The sequence below is a fragment of the Oncorhynchus tshawytscha genome, linkage group LG09 (genome assembly GCF_018296145.1).
Source record: "Oncorhynchus tshawytscha isolate Ot180627B linkage group LG09, Otsh_v2.0, whole genome shotgun sequence".
In the NCBI taxonomy this organism is placed as follows: domain Eukaryota; kingdom Metazoa; phylum Chordata; class Actinopteri; order Salmoniformes; family Salmonidae; genus Oncorhynchus; species Oncorhynchus tshawytscha.
Genome location: NC_056437.1, coordinates 12,630,076 through 12,654,597, shown reverse-complemented (window position 1 = coordinate 12,654,597; position 24,522 = coordinate 12,630,076). Strand labels below are relative to the sequence as shown.

Below are 24,522 nucleotides of genomic sequence, written 5' to 3'. Positions count from 1 at the left end.
ACGTTATTTAGAGGTTCAAAATATTTATTTTTCACTCATTGATTTTATGGCCAAATTTCAGTTTCGCATACATTCTCAATTAATTAAACATTATATCACAATAATAAATGTTCAAGCCTCTTAATATAGGAAAGAGGAGCCAACTGAAGATTGTCTCTAACCAAAAATATATGTAATTGGATTTGAAATCAAGGTTGGTCCTGACTGCACGCCAAAAAGACAACCGGTCCTCATAGGACCAGAAAATAATGTCGCCGTCGGTAACTGGGATGACAATAATCGCTCATAAATCAAAGCTACTTTTTCAAAATGTTTAAACGCACACCAGCAGCAGGTTATCAATTCCTTTAAAAGCCCGTTAAAATGTGCGGAAATAGTAGCCTACTATAAGCAAATAGTTACATTGTATCATGCAGGTAATACAATTTTCTCACAGGGCTTTTGGTGCGGAAGTTGTAATTTAAAACCTTCCACCGATCCTGCCAAGGAAAGAGATTCATCTTGAGGGGGGTTTAAAATTTAGGAAAACACCATTTTCCTTATTGCTGACGCGGACTGGGAGCTGTAGCTACATGCAGTAGCTTGGACTGCTACATCCACCATGTTTCTTTGGGTTTTAGTTTTAGGGGCCTTCGTTTCTAGATCAGAATGTTACTTTTCAGAGGAGAAATATCCAGAAGAATCGAAAATGCAGCCGCCAACGGTTGTTATTGCGATCATTGCTCGGAACGCGGCGCATTCCTTGCCTTACTACCTCGGAGCATTGGAGAGACTGAACTATCCCAAAGCACGCATTTCTGTTTGGTAGGTGGCAGACGTCCTGCCAGCGCTCTTTCCCTGGCCGCTATTTGTTAAAATGTCATTCTTATCAAACTCGTGGGCGATCAATCGCATTTGGATTAGATTAAGAATACCTCTCGTCCCCAGTCCCCAGTCGCCAATCCCCATAATCCCGTTAGAACCATTGATCTCCTAACAAAATAAAATGCTTCAGCTTCTATTGGGTACTCTAATTATGCTTTCTTTTTTTTCTCCAATGCATAGTTCATGAAGTAAAATTCATTTAAGCCATTGTATTATGCAATTTTCACATTAGCCTGTACTTTACACCAGACTTTCCTTGCTGGATATATGTTTTCCAGTTTCTGGAAGTACTTTGGAAATCCAATTTATTTCTATGTTGAAGCTGAAATTGTATTTTAATTCCTTTTTCCATAGACACTCTTATCCAGGGAAATATTCAGTACATTTCCAGTACAGTTCATACTGTACTGGGCCCCTGTGGGAATTGAACCCACAACCCTAGCTTTGCAAGTTCCATGCTCTCCCAACTGAGCCACATCATCACATCTCATCATCACAAACCACTTGATGTCTCAATGTACTCAATACTGTATTGGTCATTGTTTTTCATCATGCAGATAGAAAGTCTACAGGTACAAACCTAGATGACCAGCCTATGTACAATACAGTCATGTACAGTTACATTAAGTGGTTTGTAAGGATGGTCAATTAATACTGCACAAAAAAGTGGTTGTTTTCAATGTTATTTGATCAAGAAAAATATTTAATTTGATGTGGATGTTTTGTGTCTTTGCTGATAACCTAAATGTTTGAGGACAGGGGAATGTTCTTTCTGGATCCCATTAGAATGACAGTCACAGAGAAAAGGACAGGGAAATGTACTTTCTGGATCATTAGAATGACAGCCACAGACAAAAGGACAGGGGAATGTTATTTCTGGATCATTAGAATGACAGTCACAGAGAAAAGGACAGGGAAATGTACTTTCTGGATCATTAGAATGACAGCCACAGACAAAAGGACAGGGGAATGTTATTTCTGGATCATTAGAATGACAGTCACAGAGAAAAGGACAGGGAAATGTACTTTCTGGATCATTAGAATGACAGCCACAGACAAAAGGACAGGGGAATGTTATTTCTGGATCATTAGAATGACAGTCACAGACAAAAGGACAGGGGAATGTTATTTCTGGATCATTAGAATGACAGTCACAGAGAAATGGACAAGGGATTGTTATTTCTGGATCCCATTAGAATGACAGTCACAGAGAAAAGGACAGGGGAATGTTATTTCTGGATCCCATTAGAATGACAGTCACAGAGAAAAGGACAGGGGGTTGTTCTTTCTGGATCCCATTAGAATGACAGTCACAGAGAAAAGGTACAGGACAACAACTCTTACAAGATCAACTATTGAATCCTGCAAGATACTGTTCTTAATTATACATCTATCTTTTTGCCAAAGCAGAGATGCTGAAAAAAGTGTTTTTTTCCTGCTACAAATGTCTCTATCTGTCCGCTAATACTAGTTAAGACACAGTGAATTACTTTTGTGACTTTTTTATATTTTATAAACAGTACCAGTCAAACGTTTGGACACACCTACTCATTCAATGTCTTCACTATTATTCTACAATGTAGAAAATAGACAAAATGAAGAAAACCCCTGGAATGAGGAGGTTTGTCTAAACCTTTGACTGGTACTATATATATATACATATATATATATACACACATGTTTTTATAACAAAACAAATGTTCAGATTTTTCAGGGTGTGCTGCAGCAGCCTCGGAACCCCTACCTCCCTTGGCAATGGAAACACCTGATTCAATTAGTCAAAGGCTTGATGATTAGTTGCCTAATTGAATCAGGTATGCTAGTTTAGGGTTAAAACAAATTCTGTGAAAAGTCCTGAGGCCAAGGAGTGGGTTAGGTGTGTCTATGTCCCCATGTCAGACAGTGTGTCTATGTCCCCATGTCAGACTGTGTCTATGTCCCCATGTCAGACAGTGTGTCTATATCCCCATGTCAGACAGTGTGTCTATGTCCCCATGTCAGACAGTGTGTCTATGTCCCCATGTCAGACTGTGTCTATATCCCCATGTCAGACAGTGTGTCTATGTCCCCATGTCAGACAGTGTGTCTATGTCCCCATGTCAGACAGTGTGTCTATGTCCCCATGTCAGACAGTGTGTCTATGTCTCCATGTCAGACAGTGTGTCTATATCCCCATGTCAGACAGTGTGTCCCCATGTCAGACAGTGTGTCCCCATGTCAGACAGTGTGTCCCCATGTCAGACAGTGTGTCCCCATGTCAGACAGTGTGTCTATGTCCTCATGTCAGACAATGTGTCTATATCCCCATGTCAGACAGTGTGTCCCCATGTCAGACAGTGTGTCTCCATGTCAGACAGTGTGTCCCCATGTCAGAGAGTGTGTGTATGTCCCCATGTCAGACAATGTGTCTATATCCCCATGTCAGACAGTGTGTCTATGTCCCCATGTCAGACAGTGTGTCTATATCCCCATGTCAGACAGTGTGTCCCCATGTCAGACAGTGTGTCTATATCCCCAGACAGTGTGTCCCCATGTCAGACAGTGTGTCCCCATGTCAGTGTGTCCCCATGTCAGACAGTGTGTCTATGTCCCCATGTCAGACAGTGTGTCCCCATGTCAGACAGTGTGTCCCCATGTCAGACAGTGTGTCCCCATGTCAGACAGTGTGTCTATGTCCCCATGTCAGACAATGTGTCTATATCCCCATGTCAGACAGTGTGTCCCCATGTCAGACAGTGTGTCTATGTCCCCATATCCACAGGGCAGCGACAGATCACAATGCTGACAACACTACAGCTGTTCTGAGAGAATGGCTGACAGTCATGCAACAGTTTTATCACTACGTGGAATGGAGGCCTATGGAGCATCCTACGTAGGTTTGAGTTGTGTTCAGCATTATCTTGTTTTCTTCTAGAAGTATGCATGCTTGTACGTGTGTGTGTGTGTGTGTGTTGACACAGTTGATTAGCTCTGAAAAACCCTTGATTATCAGCTCATTTGTATAAACTCTGTATTAGCTTACCTGAACATCCAGACAGTAGTAGCAGTAGCCGACAGCTGAGCCTCAACTCACAATGTAACTTTAAAACACAGTGTGAATAGAAAAGAAAGCCTTAAATAAATGTTTGGTGTTTACAGAGCCTGCTGACAACAGTACTACCTGACCTGAGGTCACCTCTCATTTTCTCTCTCTAAGTACCTCAAAGCAATGCAGGAATGATACTGTAGCATGCCTCTGCATGTGTGTGTGCGTCGGTTGGTGTGTGTGTGTGTGTGTGTGTGTGTGTCTCTCATTCTGACTCCCTCACAGGTCCTACCCAGGAGAGATGGGGCCTAAATACTGGAGCAACGGCAGATATGAATACCTGATGAAACTTAAACAGGCTGCTCTCAACTTCGCCAAGACACGCTGGGCTGACTACATACTGGTACAGTCACATGTCTACTCTGTCCTCTGGCCTACAAGTAGAATCATGTCTACTCTGTCCTCTGGCCTACAAGTAGCATCATATCTACTCTGTCCTCTGGCCTACAAGTAGCATCATATCTACTATGTCCTCTGGGTTTACAAGTAGAATCATATCTACTCTGTCCTCTGGCCTACAAGTAGAATCATATACTCTGTCCTCTGGGTTACAAGTAACATCATATCTACTCTGTCCTCTGGGTTACAAGTAGCTTCATATCTACTCTGTCCTCTGGGTTACAAGTAGCATCATATCTACTCTGTACTCTGGCTTACAAGTAGAATCATATCTACTCTGTACTCTGGCTTACAAGTAGAATCATATCTACTCTGTCCTCTGGCCAAGAAGTAGAATCATATCTACTCTGTCCTCTGGCCTACAAGTAGCATCAAAACTACTCTGTCCTCTGGGTTGCAAGTAGCATCATATCTACTCTGTCCTCTGGGTTTACAAGTAGAATCATATCTACTCTGTCCTCTGGGTTACAAGTAGCTTCATATCTACTCTGTCCTCTGGGTTACAAGTAGCATCATATCTACTCTGTCCTCTGGCCTACAAGTAGCATCATATCTACTCTGTCCGCTGGGTTTACAAGTAGAATCATATCTACTCTGTCCTCTGGCCTACAAGTAGCATCATATCTACTCTATCCTCTGGGTTGCAAGTAGCATCATATATACTCTGTCCTCTGGGTTTACAAATAGCATCATATCTACTCTGTCCTCTGGGTTTACAAGTAGATCATATCTACTCTGTCCTCTGGCCTACAAGTAGAATCATATCTACTCTGTCCTCTGGGTTACAAGTAGCTTCATATCTACTCTGTCCTCTGGGTTACAAGTAGATTCATATCTACTCTGTACTCTGGCTTACAAGTAGAATCATATCTACTCTGTCCTCTGGCCAAGAAGTAGCATCATATCTACTCTGTCCTCTGTCCTACAAGTAGCATCATATCTACTCTGTCCTCTGGCCTACAAGTAGCATCATATCTACTCTGTCCTCTGGCCTACAAATACCATCATATCTACTCTGTCCTCTGGCCTACAAGTAGAATCATATCTACTCTGTCCTCTGGCCTACAAATAGCATCATATCTGCTCTGTCCTCTGGCCTACAAATAGCATCATATCTACTCTGTCCTCTGGCCTACAAGTAGTATCATAGCTTTCTTTCATTACCCACATACAGAGTGTGACCCTCCTATGGTTGTTACCAAAAGATCAGTATGCTTTGGTTTCAACTCCCTCACTAAACACACCGTGTCATCTGTTGACCATCTCTGTCTGTGCCCTTGATCTCCACTATATTGTTATTATATAATATGATAATATATCATATTATTATATCTCTGTTTCCTCCAGTACGCTGACACAGACAACATCCTGACCAACCCAGAGACTCTGAACCTTCTGATAGCAGAGAACAAGTCTGTTGTGGCCCCCATGCTGGACTCTCAGGGAGCCTACTCCAACTACTGGTGCGGCATCACTCCCCAAGTAAGACAGTAAAGATCTGAGCCAGCACAGTGGGTTGTGGGTAGGCACGATTGTATGAAATGGAAAGTTGGTTTGTATAAATGCGATTAAAGACCATATTGTTTTCATTTCAATCATTCATTTACATGGGGACAGATGCAATTAAAACATTGACACATTGAATGTACAAACAGTCAGATACGTTGCAACTTATGCTAATTTCCAGTACCCTGTGTGTCTGTTCCCAGGGTTACTACCGGCGTACAGCTGAGTATTTCCCCACCAGACAGCGCCACCGGCTGGGCTGCTACCCGGTGCCCATGGTCCACTCTACCTTCCTGCTGGACATGAGGAAGACGGGTATGAAGAAGCTGGCCTTCCACCCTCCTCACCTGGACTACTCCTGGCCCTTCGATGACATCATCGTCTTCGCCTTCTCCTGCCGCGTCTCAGGTTGGGGTCTACAGTACAGCATGTACATTATAATGCACACACAGTCAGTCATGAACGCACGTGCACCCACACACACTTAGTCTAATAACGTGTAATCGCAAACATCCACATCCCTGCTGCTGGGGTGTAATCAATGTGTTCCTTGTGTAAAAGGCTAGATGATTACATGCATATGTTGCTGGCCACGTCGAGGCCATGGAGACTGTTTAATAACATAGTTTATTGTGCTGTGTGTTTCCAGAGGTGCAGATGTACCTGTGTAACAAGGTGAGGTATGGTTACCTGAACGTCCCAGCCAAGCCTCACCACACCATAGAGGACGACAGCATCAGCTTTAGTCATCTCATACTGGAGGCCACCAGTAAGAAACCTTATTTGGTCGTTTTTTTACATCATTCTAAAGTTATTTAAGAGTCGGTGTCTAACAGTAATAGATGTGTAATAACTAGGTAATAACGGTAACAATACCACATCTCTATGTTCTTCCCCCAGTCGATGGCCCCCCCATGGCCCCCTCCAAATACGTGAGTCTCTTCCCCAAACAGAGAGACCTCATGGGGTTCGATGAGGTGAGACAAAGGCCAGGAGCCCAAACTCCTCATCACATACCTGAATAGATTAAATAATTAGCAGTGGCTTGGAACACTGCTGTAGACTATTTACATCAAATCACATTTTATTTGTCACACGCGCGAAAACAGGTATAGACCTTACCGTGAAGTATAGACCTTACTGTGAAGTATAGACCTTACCGTGAAGTATAGACCTTACCGTGAAGTATAGAACTTACCGTGAAGTATAGACCTTACCGTGAAGAATAGACCTTACCGTGAAGTATAGACCTTACCGTGAAGTATAGACCTTACCGTGAAGTATAGAACTTACCGTGAAGAATAGACCTTACCGTGAAGTATAGACCTTACCGTGAAGTATAGAACTTACCGTGTAGTATAGAACTTACCGTGAAGAATAGACCTTACCGTGAAGTATAGAACTTACCGTGAAGTATAGACCTTACCGTGAAGAATAGACCTTACCGTGAAGTATAGACCTTACCGTGAAGTATAGAACTTACCGTGAAGTATAGAACTTACCGTGAAGAATAGACCTTACCGTGAAGTATAGACCTTACCGTGAAGTATAGACCTTACCGTGAAGTATAGACCTTACCGTGAAGTATAGACCTTACCGTGAAGTATAGACCTTACCGTGAAGTGATTACTTACAAGCCCTTTACCAATAATGCAGTTTAAAAAAAATAGAGTTAGTAAAATATTTACTAAATAAACTAAAGTAAAAAATGTAATAAGTAGTTACATAATAAAATAACAATAATGCGGATATATACAGCGGGTACCGGTACCGAGTCAATGTGCGGGGTTACAGATTAGTTGGGGTAATTTATACATGTACAGCAGGTACCGGTACCGAGTCAATGTGCGGGGTTACAGATTAGTTGGGGTAATTTATTAATGTACAGCAGGTACCGGTACCGAGTCAATGTGCGGGGTTACAGATTAGTTGGGGTAATTTATACATGTACAGCAGGTACCGGTACCGAGTCAATGTGCGGGGTTATAGATTAGTTGGGGTAATTTATACATGTACAGCAGGTGTACAGCAGGTTACAGATTAGTTGGGGTAATTTATTAATGTACAGCAGGTACCGTACCGAGTCAATGTGCGGGGTTACAGATTAGTTGGGGTAATTTATACATGTACAGCAGGTACCGGTACCGAGTCAATGTGCGGGGTTACAGATTAGTTGGGGTAATTTATACATGTACAGCAGGTACCGGTACCGAGTCAATGTGCGGGTTAGTTGGGGTAATTTGTACATGTACAGTAGGTAGGGGTAAAATGACGCCCGACGGGGTGTGGTATACGGTCTGATATACCACGGCTGTCAGCCAATCAGCATTCAGTGCTCGAACCACCCAGTTTATAATGGTAATATGATCTCTCACACTCAATATAAGATAAGATATACTTTATTAGTTCATACAGGATAGACATTTGTCTTCTACTTTTGACCCAAACCCTCTGATATACACACACAATCTATGGATCACTGTGTCTCTGAGTTGACCCCTGACCTCTGACCCTGGCTGTCCCGTGTTGTAGGTGTACCTGATCAACCTGCGTCGTCGTCAGGACCGTAGAGACAGGATGCTGTATTCTCTCAATGAGCTGGAGATAGATGTCAAGGTGGTGGACGCCATCGATGGAGGGTGAGAATTAGCCTGCGAATCCTGACTCAATTATGCTACGTTTCACTAAACAGAGTTGAGTCAGTCTGGATATCCAGGCTAGGTGAGGATACAAAGCTTGGCATAGCTGTGGCTCTGAGGGAGGTTTAGAGTGAGTCGGAGACTATGATGTCTGTGTGTGTCCTGCAGAGCTCTGAACAGCAGTGATATAAAGATTCTGGGAGTGGACATACTGCCTGGTTACTATGACCCGTTCTCTCGCCGTACCCTGACAAAAGGAGAGGTGGGATGCTTCCTGAGTCATTACTACATCTGGAAGGAGGTGAGGAGCACAGACACAGACACACACACAGACACGACACACACACACACACACACACACACACACACACACACACACACACACACACACACACACACACACACACACACACACACACACACACACACACACATCTTGGGACATGGGACCTGGAGGGCCATGTCAGTAGGAGCTTAATTGGCTCGTTCAGTAAAGTCGAAATGCCTCTGTGGTCTGTGATTAGAGCTAATTTAAACTACATGTTCCACCCCTCTCAGATGGTAGACCAGCAGATGGACAAGGCGCTGATCTTCGAGGATGACGTGCGTTTCCAGGCCAACTTCAAGCGGCGCGTACTTCGTCTGATGGAGGAGGTGGAGATGGTGGAACTGGACTGGGACATCATGTGAGTCACTGTCACAAACGGTCACCCTGGTGACCAGATGACTACTGCCTACCCGTGTTGCCATGAAGAGGAAAGGGCCTAGCTGCCCTGGACTCATTTTGTATGATAAACTAATCTGGGTGAGGAGGGAGGGAGGAGGAGGAGGGGGGAGAATGAGGAGGAGGGGGGGAGGAGGAGGAGAAGAAGATGGAGGAGGGGGGGAGGAGGAGAAGGTGGAGGAGAGGGGGAGGAGGAGGGGGAGGAGGAGACGGAGGGGGAGGAGAGGGAGGAGGAGGAGAGGGAGGAGGAGGGGGGAGGAAGAGAAGGAGACGGAGGAGTAGGTGGAAGAGGATGGGGGAGGAGGAGAAGGTGAAGTAGGAGGGAGAGTAGAGTAGGGTCGGAGAGCCTATTTCAACAGCATTATTCCACAGATATTCTACAACATGTAAAGTCGTACTGGGTGGGGTTAGTCTGGACAGAGGAGAGACAGGGTCAGTCAGAGTACTGACCCTGTCTGTCCAGTACTCTGACTGACCCTGTCTCTCTCTCGTCTGTCCAGTACTCTGACTAACCCTGTCTCTCTCTCTCCTCTGTCCAGTACTCTGACTAACCCTGTCTCTCTCCTCTGTCCAGTACTCTGACTGTCTCTGTCTGTCCTCTGTCCAGTACTCTGACTGACTCTGTCTGTCCTCTGTCCCCAGTTACCTGGGCCGTAAGCAGGTGAAGCCAGGTGATGAGGAGGAGGTGGTGGAGAATGTGTTGTCCTCTGACTAACTAACCCTGTCTCTCCTTTGTCCCCAGTTACCTGGGCCGTAAGCAGGTGAAGCCAGGTGATGAGGAGGAGGTGGTGGAGAATGTGTTGTCCTCTGACTAACTAACCCTGTCTCTCCTTTGTCCCCAGTTACCTGGGCCGTAAGCAGGTGAAGCCAGGTGATGAGGAGGTGGTGGAGAACGTGAGGAACCTGGTGGTAGCAGACTATTCCTACTGGACCCTGTCCTATGCCATCTCTCTCCAGGGGGCCCAGAAGCTGCTCAACGCTGAACCCCTCTCCAAGATGCTGCCCGTCGATGAATTCTTACCCATCATGTACGACAAACACACCAAGTAAGTACCTCAACTGTTTAAAAAAATATTATATTTATTCTTGTATTTATTTAGCCATTCTTAAGATGTTCTCAGATCACTGAGACCAGACACACCAAGTAGGTGGAACTGAAACCTGAAGAATTATGTTAGCTCGCCCTGCGCTAATGCCTATAACCCTCACACTCAACTCTGGACCTGGAAGCCAGTTCCACTGCATTCTTTCATTATTGCCCTCTAATCAGGGACTGATTTAGACCTGGGACACCAGACAGGTTTGTGATGTGCAGGAGATCCAGGTTCAAACCCAGTTGGTACGTAAGTTTGACAACAATGCTCCACAGGGGAGAGAGCTGGTGAAACGAAGTAGCCAAATTGTCTTTGAAAAGTAGTGTCATAAGTTCTCAAGAATCAGCTCCAAGATAGTCCAGTACCACCCTGGGATCGTTCCTGAAAGATTAGTTTTACTAGGACCATCCTTCATCCATTGCCAATGGAACTTAATATGATTTTAGTGCTACAAAGCTGTCAGGCAACTCTGCTTTGTGCCATCAAAAATTGCATTTCATCTTGTGTAGCTTGTTCTGACCCTTTGCCAGCATTGAACTGCCAAAGCTATAGCAACAACCTATAGCAACACCCTATAGCAACACCCTATAGCAACAACCTATAGCGACAACCTATAGCGACACCCTATAGCGACAACCTATAGCGACACCCTATAGCGACAACTTATAGCGACAACCTATAGCGACAACCTATAGCGACAACCTATAGCGACAACCTTTAGCGACAACCTATAGCGACACCCAACCTATAGCGACAACCTATAGCGACAACCTATAGCGACAACCTATAGCGACAACCTATAGCGACAACCTATAGCGACACCCTATAGCAACAACCTATAGACAACCTATAGCGACAACCTATAGCGACAACCTATAGCGACACCCTATAGCAACACCCTATAGCAACAACCTATAGCAACAACCTATAGCAACACCCTATAGCAACACCCTATAGCAACAACCTATAGCAACAACCTATAGCAACAACCTATAGCAACAACCCTATAGCAACAACCTATAGCAACAACCTATAGCAACACCCTATAGCAACAACCTATAGCAACAACCTATAGCAACACCCTATAGCAACACCCAACACCCTATAGCAACAACCTATAGCAACAACCTATAGCAACACCCTATAGCAAGAACTTATAGCAACAACCTATAGCAACACCCTATAGCAACAACCTATAGCAACAACCTATAGCAACAACCTATAGCAACAACAACATAGCAACAACCTATAGCAACAACCTATAGCAACACCCTATAGCAACACCCTATAGCAACAACCTATAGCAACAACCTATAGCAACAACCTATAGCAACAACTTATAGCAACAACCTATAGCAACACCCAACACCCTTTAGCAACAACCTATAGCAACACCCTATAGCAACACCCTATAGCAACAACCTATAGCAACAACCTATAGCAACAACCTATAGCAACACCCTATAGCAACACCCAACCTATAGCAACAACCTATAGCAACAACCTATAGCAACACCTATAGCAACAACCTATAGCAACAACCTATAGCAACAACCTATAGCAACACCCTATAGCAACAACCTATAGCAACAACCTATAGCAACACCCTATAGCAACAACCTATAGCAACAACTCCTAATTAGCTGCAGTTTGGGATAAACGTTAAGCATAAATGTAGCTTTGGAATGGACAGATTTGAAAACCACTGTTACAATCACCAGCCTATGATTTCACATCTATAGCCTCACCTTCCTGTGAACACATTCTTAGTTCAACTCTTAGCCTGCTTTTAAAATAGCTTGCCACAATTAAAATGTTCCCTCTAATTCTGAAACACATTCACATTTTAGTTATGTCAAGAAGTCCAAATGTTTTGTACTTTGCTTCATGTTAGTTTTAGTCTCTGCTGACTGACTTGGCTTGTTGTAGCGTTCCAGGTTCATGTGGTCAACTCCCTGTCTCTCTCTCTGGCTGCATGACATGTGTCTGCCAGACCAAGCTAATAGAACCCAGAGCCTCTCTGAGCCAATGGGAACCAGGCATGCATCCAGAAGTCTGTTAGAATGCCTTTGCGTTCTGTTGAGAATGCCTTAGTGTTCTGTCATGTGTGGAAACCTGGCCAGCTGCCATCATCCCTAGTCCTTGTCCCCCTCCCCCTTCCCATCCTCTTCCCTGTGTGGTTCTGCTTCAATATGCTTGGAGTTGATTCTGGGTCTTCTGACTAACTGATTCATTCTTTCCAAGAGTTGCCCAACCCACAAACTTATTCCCAGTACTTATATTATAACCTTGTTTCCACAAAATATATTTCATGTCATTTCATCTCTCTTTGTAATGTTTCGAAATGACCAGTACATTTTAAAACTGTTACCTTTCATAGGATTACATTTTATCTGTGTATTGTTGCCCACCATAACACTGTATCATGTAACTGTATGATGAAGTGTGGCCCTGTTCTGGATATTTACATACACTCTCAAGCTATGTACACACAGTTATATCTTTGTTATGGACAGGCTAGTTTTTATCTCCTTAGTGGGAGTTTTATCATCAGATGTAATGTTGTCATCGTCCTGTGACCAATGTATCTCTAACCTCCCTGTCCTGCGGGTCAACAGTGAGAACTACAAGTCCCACTATCCTAACCGTAACCTGCAGGCGTTCTCCACACGCCCCCTACTGGTGCAACCAGCCCAATACGCCGGGGACCCCAAGTGGGTGAGCGACACAGAGACCTCCACGCTGTGGGACGACGACAACGTGCGAACAGACTGGAGGGGCTCCCACAAAACGCTGAAGGGGGCTCCCCAACCCGACATGCTGCAGACGTCATATAAAGATGAGCTGTAGTCCAACCATACGTATTCATGCCTGATTCACACTGCACGGCCAACCCCATCCTTACTGCGCTGACTTGGATATGGTCTGTTCACGTTGTTCTTTTACAGCACTGTTCCAAAAACAACTGTGGATGCATAACGAGGCAGGTAGTGTTTGGTTTGACCCGGTAGTGTGAAAAGGGTTACTGGTTATGGTGTCACTGCTGACTGTGCCATTCATCAGCGACACTTCATTTCTCACTGTATAATTGGCCATGTTGTATTTTGTATGTCGGTCCATAATCACTGGGAGTGACTGAATATACAGACAGCAGTGATGCTGGCGGAGGCTCTATAGACTTGGTCAAGTGCCCCAAGACCTGATTTCAAAGTGTGTGTGAGTTTGTTTGTGTGTGTTCAAATCAAGTGATGCATGTTAGGAATGGCAGCGTTCATGGAAGGACACTCCTATACTGTCAGACACCTTCAAGGCTTGGGGTCAATTTCAAATTGAAGGCATTCAATTCAGGAAGTAAACTGAAATGACATTTCAATTACGGATCAAATATATATATATATATATATATATATATATATATATATATATATATATATATATATATATATATATATATATATATATATATATAGATATATATATATATAGCACAGTTGGGGTCAATTCCTATTGAAGCCAGTCAATTCAGGTAGTGAATTGAATTTAAAATTAATTAAATAAATAAGCTTCTACTTTTCAGTTTATTAAGACGTCATTGAAAAAAATAAAAAATAAATAAATATATATATATATATATATACATATATATATCAATAGGAATTGACCCCAACTGTGCTATTGTGCACTGCAGAGCACTCCAGGGCCTGGGTGAGTGACCCTCGCTGTACATCTAGTCACTGGGCGTCAGAAAACAGAAATACTGGAGGAAACCATTCTCTTTTATATCACATTCTACTCATTCTGTGTGGTAATATGTTAGGAGCAGTGTCTCTCTCTAGGCCTGACCTCATGGTAGACTTACACCAGATCAACAGTCCAGAGAGAAGCCTGCAAACCATATTCTCCTGACATCATTGATGGTGTCAGTTGCCACGACAATCAAGTTACATTCTGACTGAGCTCATCTATATTGGTTTGTGTTGATGTATTTTGTCTGTGTACAAATTCTATTATTTGTACAATTCATATGGACAGTTTTCCTAATTTATTTCTAGCATTATATTGTGCTTTTTGAATGCACAGTATTAAACCCAAGTGCAATGTCTTAATTGTAGTGAAATTCTCTCTTTGTCAAATAAATGACTATACTGTACCTTGATGCCAAGCAACTTTGAAGATCAAATGTTTTTCAAAAGTAGCACATTTGGCAGAAGCTTTGTCAGTGCCAAAACTGTTCAAAGATGGATGTGACAATGATTTAACTAACTTTATACATGATTAAAAATAATCTTTTTCAATTTTTATTGAAATTCTATCTATGAAAATGCACTGACATTTTTAAGATACATGTACTGACATGAAAGCACCACAAGAGGGCAGTGTATGAATAAGGCATTTTTTAGGGAAGTGTAGTTAGTTACTCTGAAATGATCAGCTGCGGAAAAAGTACCCAATTGTCATACTTGAGGAAAAGTAAAAATACCTTAATAGAAAATTACTCAAGTAAAAGTGAAAGTCATACAGTTTTTATTACTTGAGTAAACGTCTAAAAGTATTTGGTTTAAAATACACAGTCGTGGCCAAAAGTTTTGAGGTATGACACAAAGATTAATTTCCACAAAGTTTGCTGCTTCAGTGTTTTTAGATATATTTGTCAGATGTTACTACGGAATACTAAAGTAGAATTACAAGCATTTTATAAGTGTCAAAGGCTTTTATTGACAATTACATGAAGTTGATGCAAAGAGTCAATATTTGCAGTGTTGACGCTTCTTTTTCAAGACCTCTGCAATCTGCCCTTGCATGCTGTCAATTAACTTCTGGGCCACATCCTGACTGATGGCAGCCCATTCTGGCATAATCAATCTTTGGAGTTTGTCTGAATTTGTGGGTTTTTGTTTGTCCACCCGCCTCTTGAGGATTGACCACAAGTTCTCAATGGGATTAAGTTCTGGGGAGTTTCCTGGCCACGGACCCAAAATATCAATGTTTTGTACCCTGAGCCACTTAGTTATCACTTTTGCCTTATGGCAAGGTGCTCCATCATGCTGGAAAAGGCATTGTTCGTCACCAAACTGTTCCTGGATGGTTGGGAGAAGTTGCTCTCGGAGGATGTGTTGGTACCATTCTTTATTCATGGCTGTGTTCTTAGGCAAAATTGTGAGTGAGCCCACTCCCTTGTCTGAGAACCAACCCCACACATAAATGGTCTCAGGATGCTTTACTGTTGGCATGACACAGGACTGATGGTAGCACTCACCTTGTCTTCTCTGGACAAGCTTTTTTCCGGATGCCCCAAACAATCGGAATGGGGATTCATCAAAGAAAATGACTTTACCCCAGTCCTCAGCAGTCCAATCCCTGTACCTTTTTCAGAATATCAGTCTGTCCCTGATGTTTTTCCTGGAGAGAAGTGGCTTCTTTGTTGACCTTCTTGACACCAGGCCAGCTCTGTACTGGTGGTGCCCCGATCCCGCAGCTGAATCAACTTTAGGAGATGGTCCTGGCGCTTGCTGGACTTTCTTGGGCGCCCTAAAGCCTTCTTCATAACAATTGAACCGCTCTCCTTGAAGTTCTTGATGATCCGATAAATGGTTGATCTAGGTGCAATCTTACTGGCAGCAATATCCTTGCCTGTGAAGCCCTTTTTGTGCAAAGCAATGATGACAGCACGTGTTTCCTTGCAGGTAACCATGGTTGACAGAAGAAGAACAATGATTCCAAGCACCACCCTCCTTTTGAAGCTTCCAGTCTGTTATTTGAACTCAATCAGCATGACAGAGTGATCTCCAGCCTTGTCCTCGTCAACACTCTCACCTGTGTTAACAAGAGAATCACTGACATGATGTCAGCTGGTCCTTTTGTGGCAGGGCTGAAATGCAGTGGAAATGTTTTTTGGGGATTCAGTTCATTTGTATGGCAAGGAGAGTCTTCGCAATTAATTGCAATTCATCTGATCACTCTACATAACATTCTGGAGTATATGCAAATTGCCATCATACAAACTGAGGCAGCAGACTTTGTGAAAATTAATATTTGTGTAATTCTCAAAACATTTGGCCACGACTGTACTTAAGTATCAAAAGTAGAAGTATAAATCCTTTCAAATTTCTTATATTAAGTAAATCAGACAGCACAATTATTATATATTGTTTTAATCTATGGATAGCCAGGGGCACACTCCAACACTCAGACATAATTTACAGATAGCCAGGGGAACACTGCAACACTCAGACATAATTTACAGATAGCCAGGGGAACACTGCAACACTCAGACATAATTTACAGATAGCCAGGGGCACACTGCAACACTCAGACATAATTTACAGATAGCCAGGGGCACACTAACACTCAGACATAATTTACAGATAGCCAGGGGCAGACTCCAACACTCAGACATAATTTACAGATAGCCAGGGGCAGACTCCAACACTCAGACATAATTTACAGATAGCCAGGGGCAGACTCCAACACTCAGACATAATTTACAGATAGCCAGGGGCAGACTAACACTCAGACATAATTTACAGATAGCCAGGGGCACACTCCAACACTCAGACATAATTTACAGATAGCCAGGGGCACACTCCAACACTCAGACTGTCACGCCCTGACCTTAGTTATCTTTGTTTTCTTTATTATTTTGGTTAGGTCAGGGTGTGACGAGGGTGGTATGTGTGCTTTGTCTTGTCTAGGGTTTTTGGTTTGTCTAGATATATCTATCTATCTATGGTGGCCTGAATTGGTTCCCAATCAGAGGCAGCTGTTTGTCGTTGTCTCTGATTGAGGATCCTATTTAGGTTGCCATTTGCCATGTTGGTTTTGTGGGTTATTGTCTATGTGTAGTTGCCTGTCAGCACTCATGTATTATAGCCTCACGGTCGTTTTGTTTCTTTGGTAGCTTGTTTAGTGTTTATTTGTTTATTAACAGAAGAATGTATGCTTATCACGCTGCGCCTTGGTCTCCTCGTTATGACGAACGCGACAGAATAACCCACCAAACCAGGACCAAGCAGCGTGAAAAGGAGGAACAGCGCTTAATGGGGAAATGGACCTGGGAGGAGATATTAGATGGAGCAGGACCCTGGACACAGCCGGGGGAGTATCGCCATCCTAAGGAGGAGATAGAGGCAGCGAAAGCGGAACGGTGATACTATGAGTAAAAATACCGGAGAATAGAGGAACAGTGACGATATGAAGGTACACAACTAGCATGGAAGCCCGAGAGGCAGCCCCAACAAATGTTTTGGGGGGACACGAGGAGATTGCATGAGTCAGGTAGGAGACCTGAGCCAATTCCTCGTGCTTACCGTGGGGAGCGTGTAACTGGTCAGGCACCGTGTTATGCAGAGATGGCAAGGTGTCTCCAGTGCACTATTCTAGCCCGGTGCGCTCTATTCCAGCTCCTTTCATTTGCTGGGCTAAAATGGGCATCCAGCCAGGACGTATTGAGCCAGCTCTATGTTCTGGATCTCCAATGCGTCTCCACGGTCCAGTGTATCCTGTGCCTCCTCCCTGCACTCGCCCTAAGGTGCGTGTCACCAGCCCAGTTCCAGCACCACGCACCAGGCCTCCAGTGCGCCTCCAGGATCCAGTACGCCCTGTTCCTCCTCCCCGCCCTTGCCCTGAGGTGCGTGTCCCCAAAAGTATAATATTTCCTTCAGGAATGTAGCAAAGTAATAGTTATCAAAAATGTAATAGCAAAGTAAAGTACAGATACTACTTAAGTAGTACTTTAAAGTATTTTTTACTTAAGTACTTTACTCCACTGGAAATTAGTGTGATGTACCAACACCTGTTGTGTTATAAATGAATGAGAGAACTTATAAATGGATAAGAGCGTTTCCTACTGCCTGAGCTATGTTGTTGATGTAAATTGAGAAGAGCATGGGGCCTAGGTGCGAACCTTGGGGTACTCCCTTGTTGACAAGCAGTGGTTGAGACAGCAGATGTTCTGACTTTAAACACTGCACTCTTTGCGAGAGGTAGTTAGCGAACCAGGCCAAAAACCCCTCAGAGACACCAATACTCCTTTGCCAGCCCACAAGAATGGAATGTTCTACCATATCAAAAGCTTTGGCCAAGTCAATAAAAATAGCAGCACAACATTGCTTAGAATCAAGGGCAATGGTGAAATCATTTAGAACCTTTAAGGTTGCAGTGACACATCCATAACCTGAGCGGAAACCAGATAGCATACCAAAGAGAATACTATAGACATCAAGGAAGCCAGTCAGTTGATTATTGTCAAGTTTTTTCCCCAACACTTTTGATAAACAGGGCAAAATAGAAATGGGCCTATAACAGTTAGGATCAGCTTGATCTCCCCCTTTAAATAAAGGACCCACTATGGCTGCCTTCCAAGCAATGGTAACCTCCCCAGATAGGAGAGACAGGTTAAAAAGGTCAGTGATAGGCTTGGGGATGATAGGGGCCTTAAAGAAGAAAGGATCAAAACCATCTGAAACTGTGTAGCGGGGAAGAGGAAAAAGAGGGAGGAGCATCGGGGCTAGTCGCATTAGAAGGGCTGGGAGATGAGGAAATGTTGGATGGGCAATGAGGCATGGCTGAGTTAAATAATAATAATTCTGACTTAATGAAGTGGTGATTAAAGAGCTCAGCCATGCGCTCCTTGTCAGTCACAACCACATCATCAACATTAAGGAACATGGGCAGCTGTGAGGAGGAGGATATATTCTCTAGGTCTTTAACCGTTTTCCAGAACTTCTTGGGGTTAGACCCACAGAGAGAGAACTGCTTTAACTACCTTTGGCCTTCCTGATAGCCTGAGTGCACTTATTTCTCATTTGCCTGAACGAGAGCCAGTGGGCCTGAGTATGCATGTGCAGAGCCTTTCGCCAAATGGAATTCTTGAGGTGGAGTAAGTCTGCAAGATCACGGTCGAACCAGGGGGCTGAACCTGTTTTTAATTCTCATTTTCTTTATGGGGGCGTGTTTGTTAACAACACCACTGAAAATATCAAAAAAAAGGTCCAAGCGTCTTCGACAGATGGGATCAAGCTGATTCTGTACCAATTTATAGAGGCCAGGTCATTAAAGAAAGGCTTGCTCATTAGTTTTTTAGAAAGCGTCTATGACAAATCAGGACAGGTCGTTTCACTGAGCAGCCATTATGAACACAGGCTGTAAAACAGTGATCATTGTAAGGTCATTACAGAAAACACCACACTGATACGTCTCAGGATTATTTGCGAGGATAACATCAAGGATAGCAGCATTTTCTGGGTGTTTGGAGTCATACCTTGTGGGATTGGTAATAATCGGAGAAAGATTTAGGGAATTCCATTGCTTTAAGACTTGGTCAGATGGTTTAAGCATATCCTTACTCCCTGTGTTTTATTTCTGTCCATCTCTCTTAAGAACAAGTCTTGTCTGTTGAGGCTGAGAAGTGCTGGGTCTGAAATTGGACGAGTACATTCCTCCCCAGACATTCTTCACACACACACACACACACACACACACACACACACACACACACACACACACACACACACACACACATGCATAGTAACCTATATGTCAGGGGTCCTCAACCACATTCAGCTGTGGGAAGATTATTTTCTTGAACAGGTGGGGGGAGTGCACTGCACTGCACTGTACACTGCAAATTGACCCCAAGAAGCCCAATCAGATATATTTGAAGAAAACAATAATTTCAAACCTTGATTATATTTGCATCCGATCACGTGTGTCACGTTCTGACCTTAGTTCTTTTATTATGTTTTTGTTTTAGTATGGTCAGGGCGTGAGTTGGGTGGGTTGTCTATGTTCGTTTTTCTATGTTGTGTTTATGTGTTTGGCCTGGTATGGTTCTCAATCAGAGGCAGGTGTCGTTAGTTGTCTCTGATTGAGAATCATACTTAGGTAGCCTTTTTCCACCTGTGTTTCGTGGGTGTGTATTTTCTGTTCCGTGTTTTCTGTATGTTTTCTGTATGTTTTCTGTATGTTTTATGCATGTTTTCTGTATGTTTTATGCATGTTTTCTGTATGTTTTATGTATGTTTTATGCATGTTTTATGCATGTTTTCTGTATGTTTTCTGTATGTTTTCTGTATGTTTTATGCATGTTTTATGTATGCACCGTACAGGACTGTTTCGGTTTCATATCGTTTTCTTTGTTGTTTTCTTATTTAGTGTTCTGAGTTATAAATAAATATAATGAACACTTACCACACTGCGCATTGGTCCTCCGATCCTTCTTACTACTCCTCCTCGTCAGAGGAGGAAGAAGACCGTTACAACGTGTCTCTGTATTATGCGTGGGAATACTTGGGAATAGATTTCAAACATTAAAATCACTTGGAGCTGATTTCCTGATGTTTTTGACAGTCTTCTATATCCAACAATGAAAAAAATAAAATAGTTATTATCTCAGAAAAAAAAAGGAAAAAAATCACCTGTGGGCCAAATTCGGCCTGTGTGCCACCAGTTGGGGAACGCTGTTGTATGTTATAGGGTGAACTGAACTGCACACATGCATAGTAACATTTACATTAGGGACATTCTGTGAACTGCATGCACTTTTGTGAACTCTGTGACCACATTTCTCTTATTCAGAGCCAATAGTCAGCACAACATTATATCATTTATTTGAAAATAAGTTCTGTTCTTCAGGTGGATTCCCAGAGAGGAACTTGAATGAACCACCTCTGAGATTTTCCCATGGCATGGGCAATGGCCAATACCGACAGAGATTTAGGTATGTGTGTGTGTGTGTGTGTGTGTGTGTGTGTGTGTGTGTGTGTGTGTGTGTACCACCCCATATTTCTTTGACCTCTGCATTCCCCTGAGAGCCAATCAGAAGCCATGCTGAGGTCCCCACCCTGGAAGCAGGGTCTCTCCAGTCCAGGCAGCCTCTAGCTAGACAAGGAGGAGCAGAGAACTCTGTGCTCTGCACTGGCTGTATCTTAAAAACTGTGCCACGCTTACTCACACAAACACGCACTTGAATAACAAACACACGTTCATGCATAAGATAAAGATTAGATAGGATCAATTCTTTATAATGTATAAACCCAGCAGATAAAGATCAGACAGGATCAATTCTTTATAATGTATAAACCCAGCAGATAAAGATCAGACAGGATCAATTCTTTATAATGTATAAACCCAGCAGATAAAGATCAGACAGGATCAATTCTTTATCATGTATAAACCCAGCAGATAAAGATCAGACAGGAACAATTCTTTATAATGTATAAACCCAGCAGATAAAGATCAGACAGGATCAATTCTTTATAATGTGTAAACCCAGCAGATAAAGATCAGACAGGATCAGTTCTTTATAATGTGTAAACCCAGCAGATTTGCTGTTCTTGACGCACTCAACCTGGTGTGTCTGACACCTTACTACCATACCTTGTTCAAAGGCGCAAATCTTTTGTCTTGCTCATTCACCCTCTGATTGGCACACATACTGTACACAATTCCTGTATCAATTGTCTCAAGGCTTAAAAATCATCAATAATGACAGTAACAGTTAAATGCTTTCTTACGGGCCCTTCCCAACAATGCATAGAGATTTTATTTAATAGAAAAACAACACAAGGAATAGATACACAATGAGTAACGATAACTTGGCTATATACATGAGGTAAGTACCGAGTCGATGTGCAGGGGTAAGAGGTAACTGAGATCGATAAGTACATTTGGTTGGGATAAAGTGACCAGGCTGCGGCATAGATAACAAGTGGTAACAGCAGCGAATGTGATGAGTCAAAAGAGTTATTGCAAATATTCTGGGTAACTATTGGTTAACTATTTAACTAACTATTTATGTGTCTTATAGCTTGGGGGTAGAAGCTGTTCAGGGTCCTGTTGGTTCCAGACTTGGTGCATCGGTACTGCTTGTCGTGTGGTAGCAGAGAGAACAGTCTATGACTTGGGTGGCTGGAATCTTTGACCATTTTTAGGGGCTTCCTCTGACACCACCTGGTATAGAGGTCCTGGATGGCAGGAAGCTCGGCCCCAGTGATGTACTGGGCTGTACGCACTACCCTCTGTAGTGCCTTGTGGTCGGATGCCAAACAGCTGCCCAACCAAGCGGTGATCTAGCCAGTCAAGATGCTCTCAATGGTGCAGCTGTAGAACTTTTTGAGGATCTGTCATGGAAAGGTCAGGTGTTCTTAATGTTTTGTATACTCTTTCTAATGTCTTAGAATAAGGCTGACAATCTCTCTATGTATCAAACTTTCAACTGAATGAGCTAGAGTCATGCCCAAATAACACATCTGAATACTCCACTACATGAGCTTTCGTCATAGGCTACATTGCGTAGCTTGTCTGGTTTCGTAATGTATGTTAGTGAACTCGCTGTGCTGGAAAGACCCTCCCCGTCCTCTTCTAACCTCTGTCCCGACACACTCCCCTCAGCACAGATTGGGTAAAACGCTGAGACCACAACACTTTACTCTCCGCCCTATACACAACTCTGGAGGGTGCACACCTTGTTTCAACATCTCCCAGTAACCCCCTCTATTCACTATTTCTACTTGTACTTTGTTTAATCTACATCCCACAGTTATGTTGTCATGGTTATTCCGTCTCATGATATGAGAGTTGCTGAATCTCACACATCCAGATGTGACCCGACTGGTGCTTCTGCTACTCTACTTCAGATTGGTTTGGTCTGAGCTCTGAGCAGGGGAAAGGAGAATAGGAGAGGAGGAGAGCAGACAGCAGGGAAATTAGAAGGGGGAGGAGAGGAGGGGGAAGGAAGGAGACTTTCATTTCCTAAATTAAAATCACTTGGAGCTGATTTCCTGGTGTTTTACAGTCACACGCAAATGCACATACAGGTCTGCTCTGGCTAGGGAGGAAAGAGATGGGTTTGGCCCCAAGGGTTACCTCAAACAAGAGATTGTATCACATGCACATACACTGTTTTTATTTATTTATTCAGCTTTATTTATCCAGGTAGGCCAGTTGAGAACAAGTTCTCATTTACAACTGCGACCTGGCCAAGATAAAGCAAAGCAGTTCGACACAAACAACAGCACATGAACAAACGTACAGTCAATAACACAAAAGAAAAGAAAAATAGAAAAATCTATGTACAGTGAGTGCAAAGGTAGACGATCAGGGAGGTAGGCAATCAATGCTGTACCTACAAATGCAGTGAAAATATATCAAAGTAACACCCGAGCATGGATTTTGTATTTCTTCATTTGGTTTTAAATGTTTTACATTGATTGACAAGTATTATAATATGAAGAAAAGTGTGTTTTTTCATAAGCCTATTTGCACCTAGTTTCAAGTCAGTCGGTTTGACGCTGCAGTGGGAGGAGTGTTATGTCTGAGAGCAGTTCTCTCCTCAAAGAAACAAATCATTGGGGCTCAAACCAGGTGGCAGGCAGCCTAGTGGTTAGAGTGTAGGGACGGCAGGTAGCCTAGTGGTTAGAGTGTAGGGACGGCAGGTAGCCTAGTGGTTAGAGTGTAGGGACGCCTAGCAGGGCAGCCTAGTGGTTAGAGTGTAGGGACGGCAGGTAGCCTAGTGGTTAGAGTGTAGCCTAGTGGTTAGAGTGTAGAGACGGCAGGTAGCCTAGTGGTTAGAGTGTAGGGACGGCAGGTAGCCTAGTGGTTAGAGTGTAGTGACGGCAGGTAGCCTAGTGGTTAGAGTGTAGAGACGGCAGGTAGCCTAGTGGTTAGAGTGTAGGGACGGCAGGTAGCCTAGTGGTTAGAGTGTAGGGACGGCAGGGCAGCCTAGTGGTTAGAGTGTAGGGACGGCAGGGCAGCCTAGTGGTTAGAGTGTAGGGACGGCAGGTAGCCTAGTGGTTAGAGTGTAGGGACGGCAGGTAGCCTAGGGGTTAGAGTGTAGGGACGGCAGGTAGCCTAGTGGTTAGAGTGTAGGGACGGCAGGTAGCCTAGTGGTTAGAGTGTAGGGACGGCAGGTAGCCTAGTGGTTAGAGTGTAGGGACGGCAGGGCAGCCTAGTGGTTAGAGTGTAGGGACGGCAGGTAGCCTAGTGGTTAGAGTGTAGGGACGGCAGGTAGCCTAGTGGTTAGAGTGTAGGGACGGCAGGTAGCCTAGTGGTTAGAGTGTAGGGACGGCAGGTAGCCTTAGTGGTTAGAGTGGTTAGAGTGAGGGACGGCAGGGCAGCCTAGTGGTTAGAGTGTAGGGACGGCAGGTAGCCTAGTGGTTAGAGTGTAGGGACGGCAGGTAGCCTAGTGGTTAGAGTGTAGGGACGGCAGGTAGC

At 43.5% G+C, this 24,522-nt stretch overlaps 1 protein-coding gene across 1 annotated transcript; it reads left to right on the top strand.

The window, feature by feature from the left end:
* The first annotated feature begins 469 nt into the window (after positions 1-469).
* On the top strand, positions 470-13,723 carry LOC112257389 (cerebral endothelial cell adhesion molecule). Its single transcript, XM_042326546.1, has 12 exons — positions 470-804; positions 3,626-3,736; positions 4,175-4,292; positions 5,696-5,830; positions 6,058-6,262; positions 6,504-6,623; positions 6,755-6,831; positions 8,387-8,493; positions 8,662-8,794; positions 9,052-9,179; positions 10,060-10,263; positions 12,930-13,723. The coding sequence occupies exons 1-12, from the start codon at positions 602-604 to the stop codon at positions 13,159-13,161; spliced, it is 1,773 nt and encodes a 590-aa protein (XP_042182480.1). The 5' UTR covers positions 470-601; the 3' UTR covers positions 13,162-13,723.
* The last annotated feature ends 10,799 nt before the right edge of the window (positions 13,724-24,522 follow it).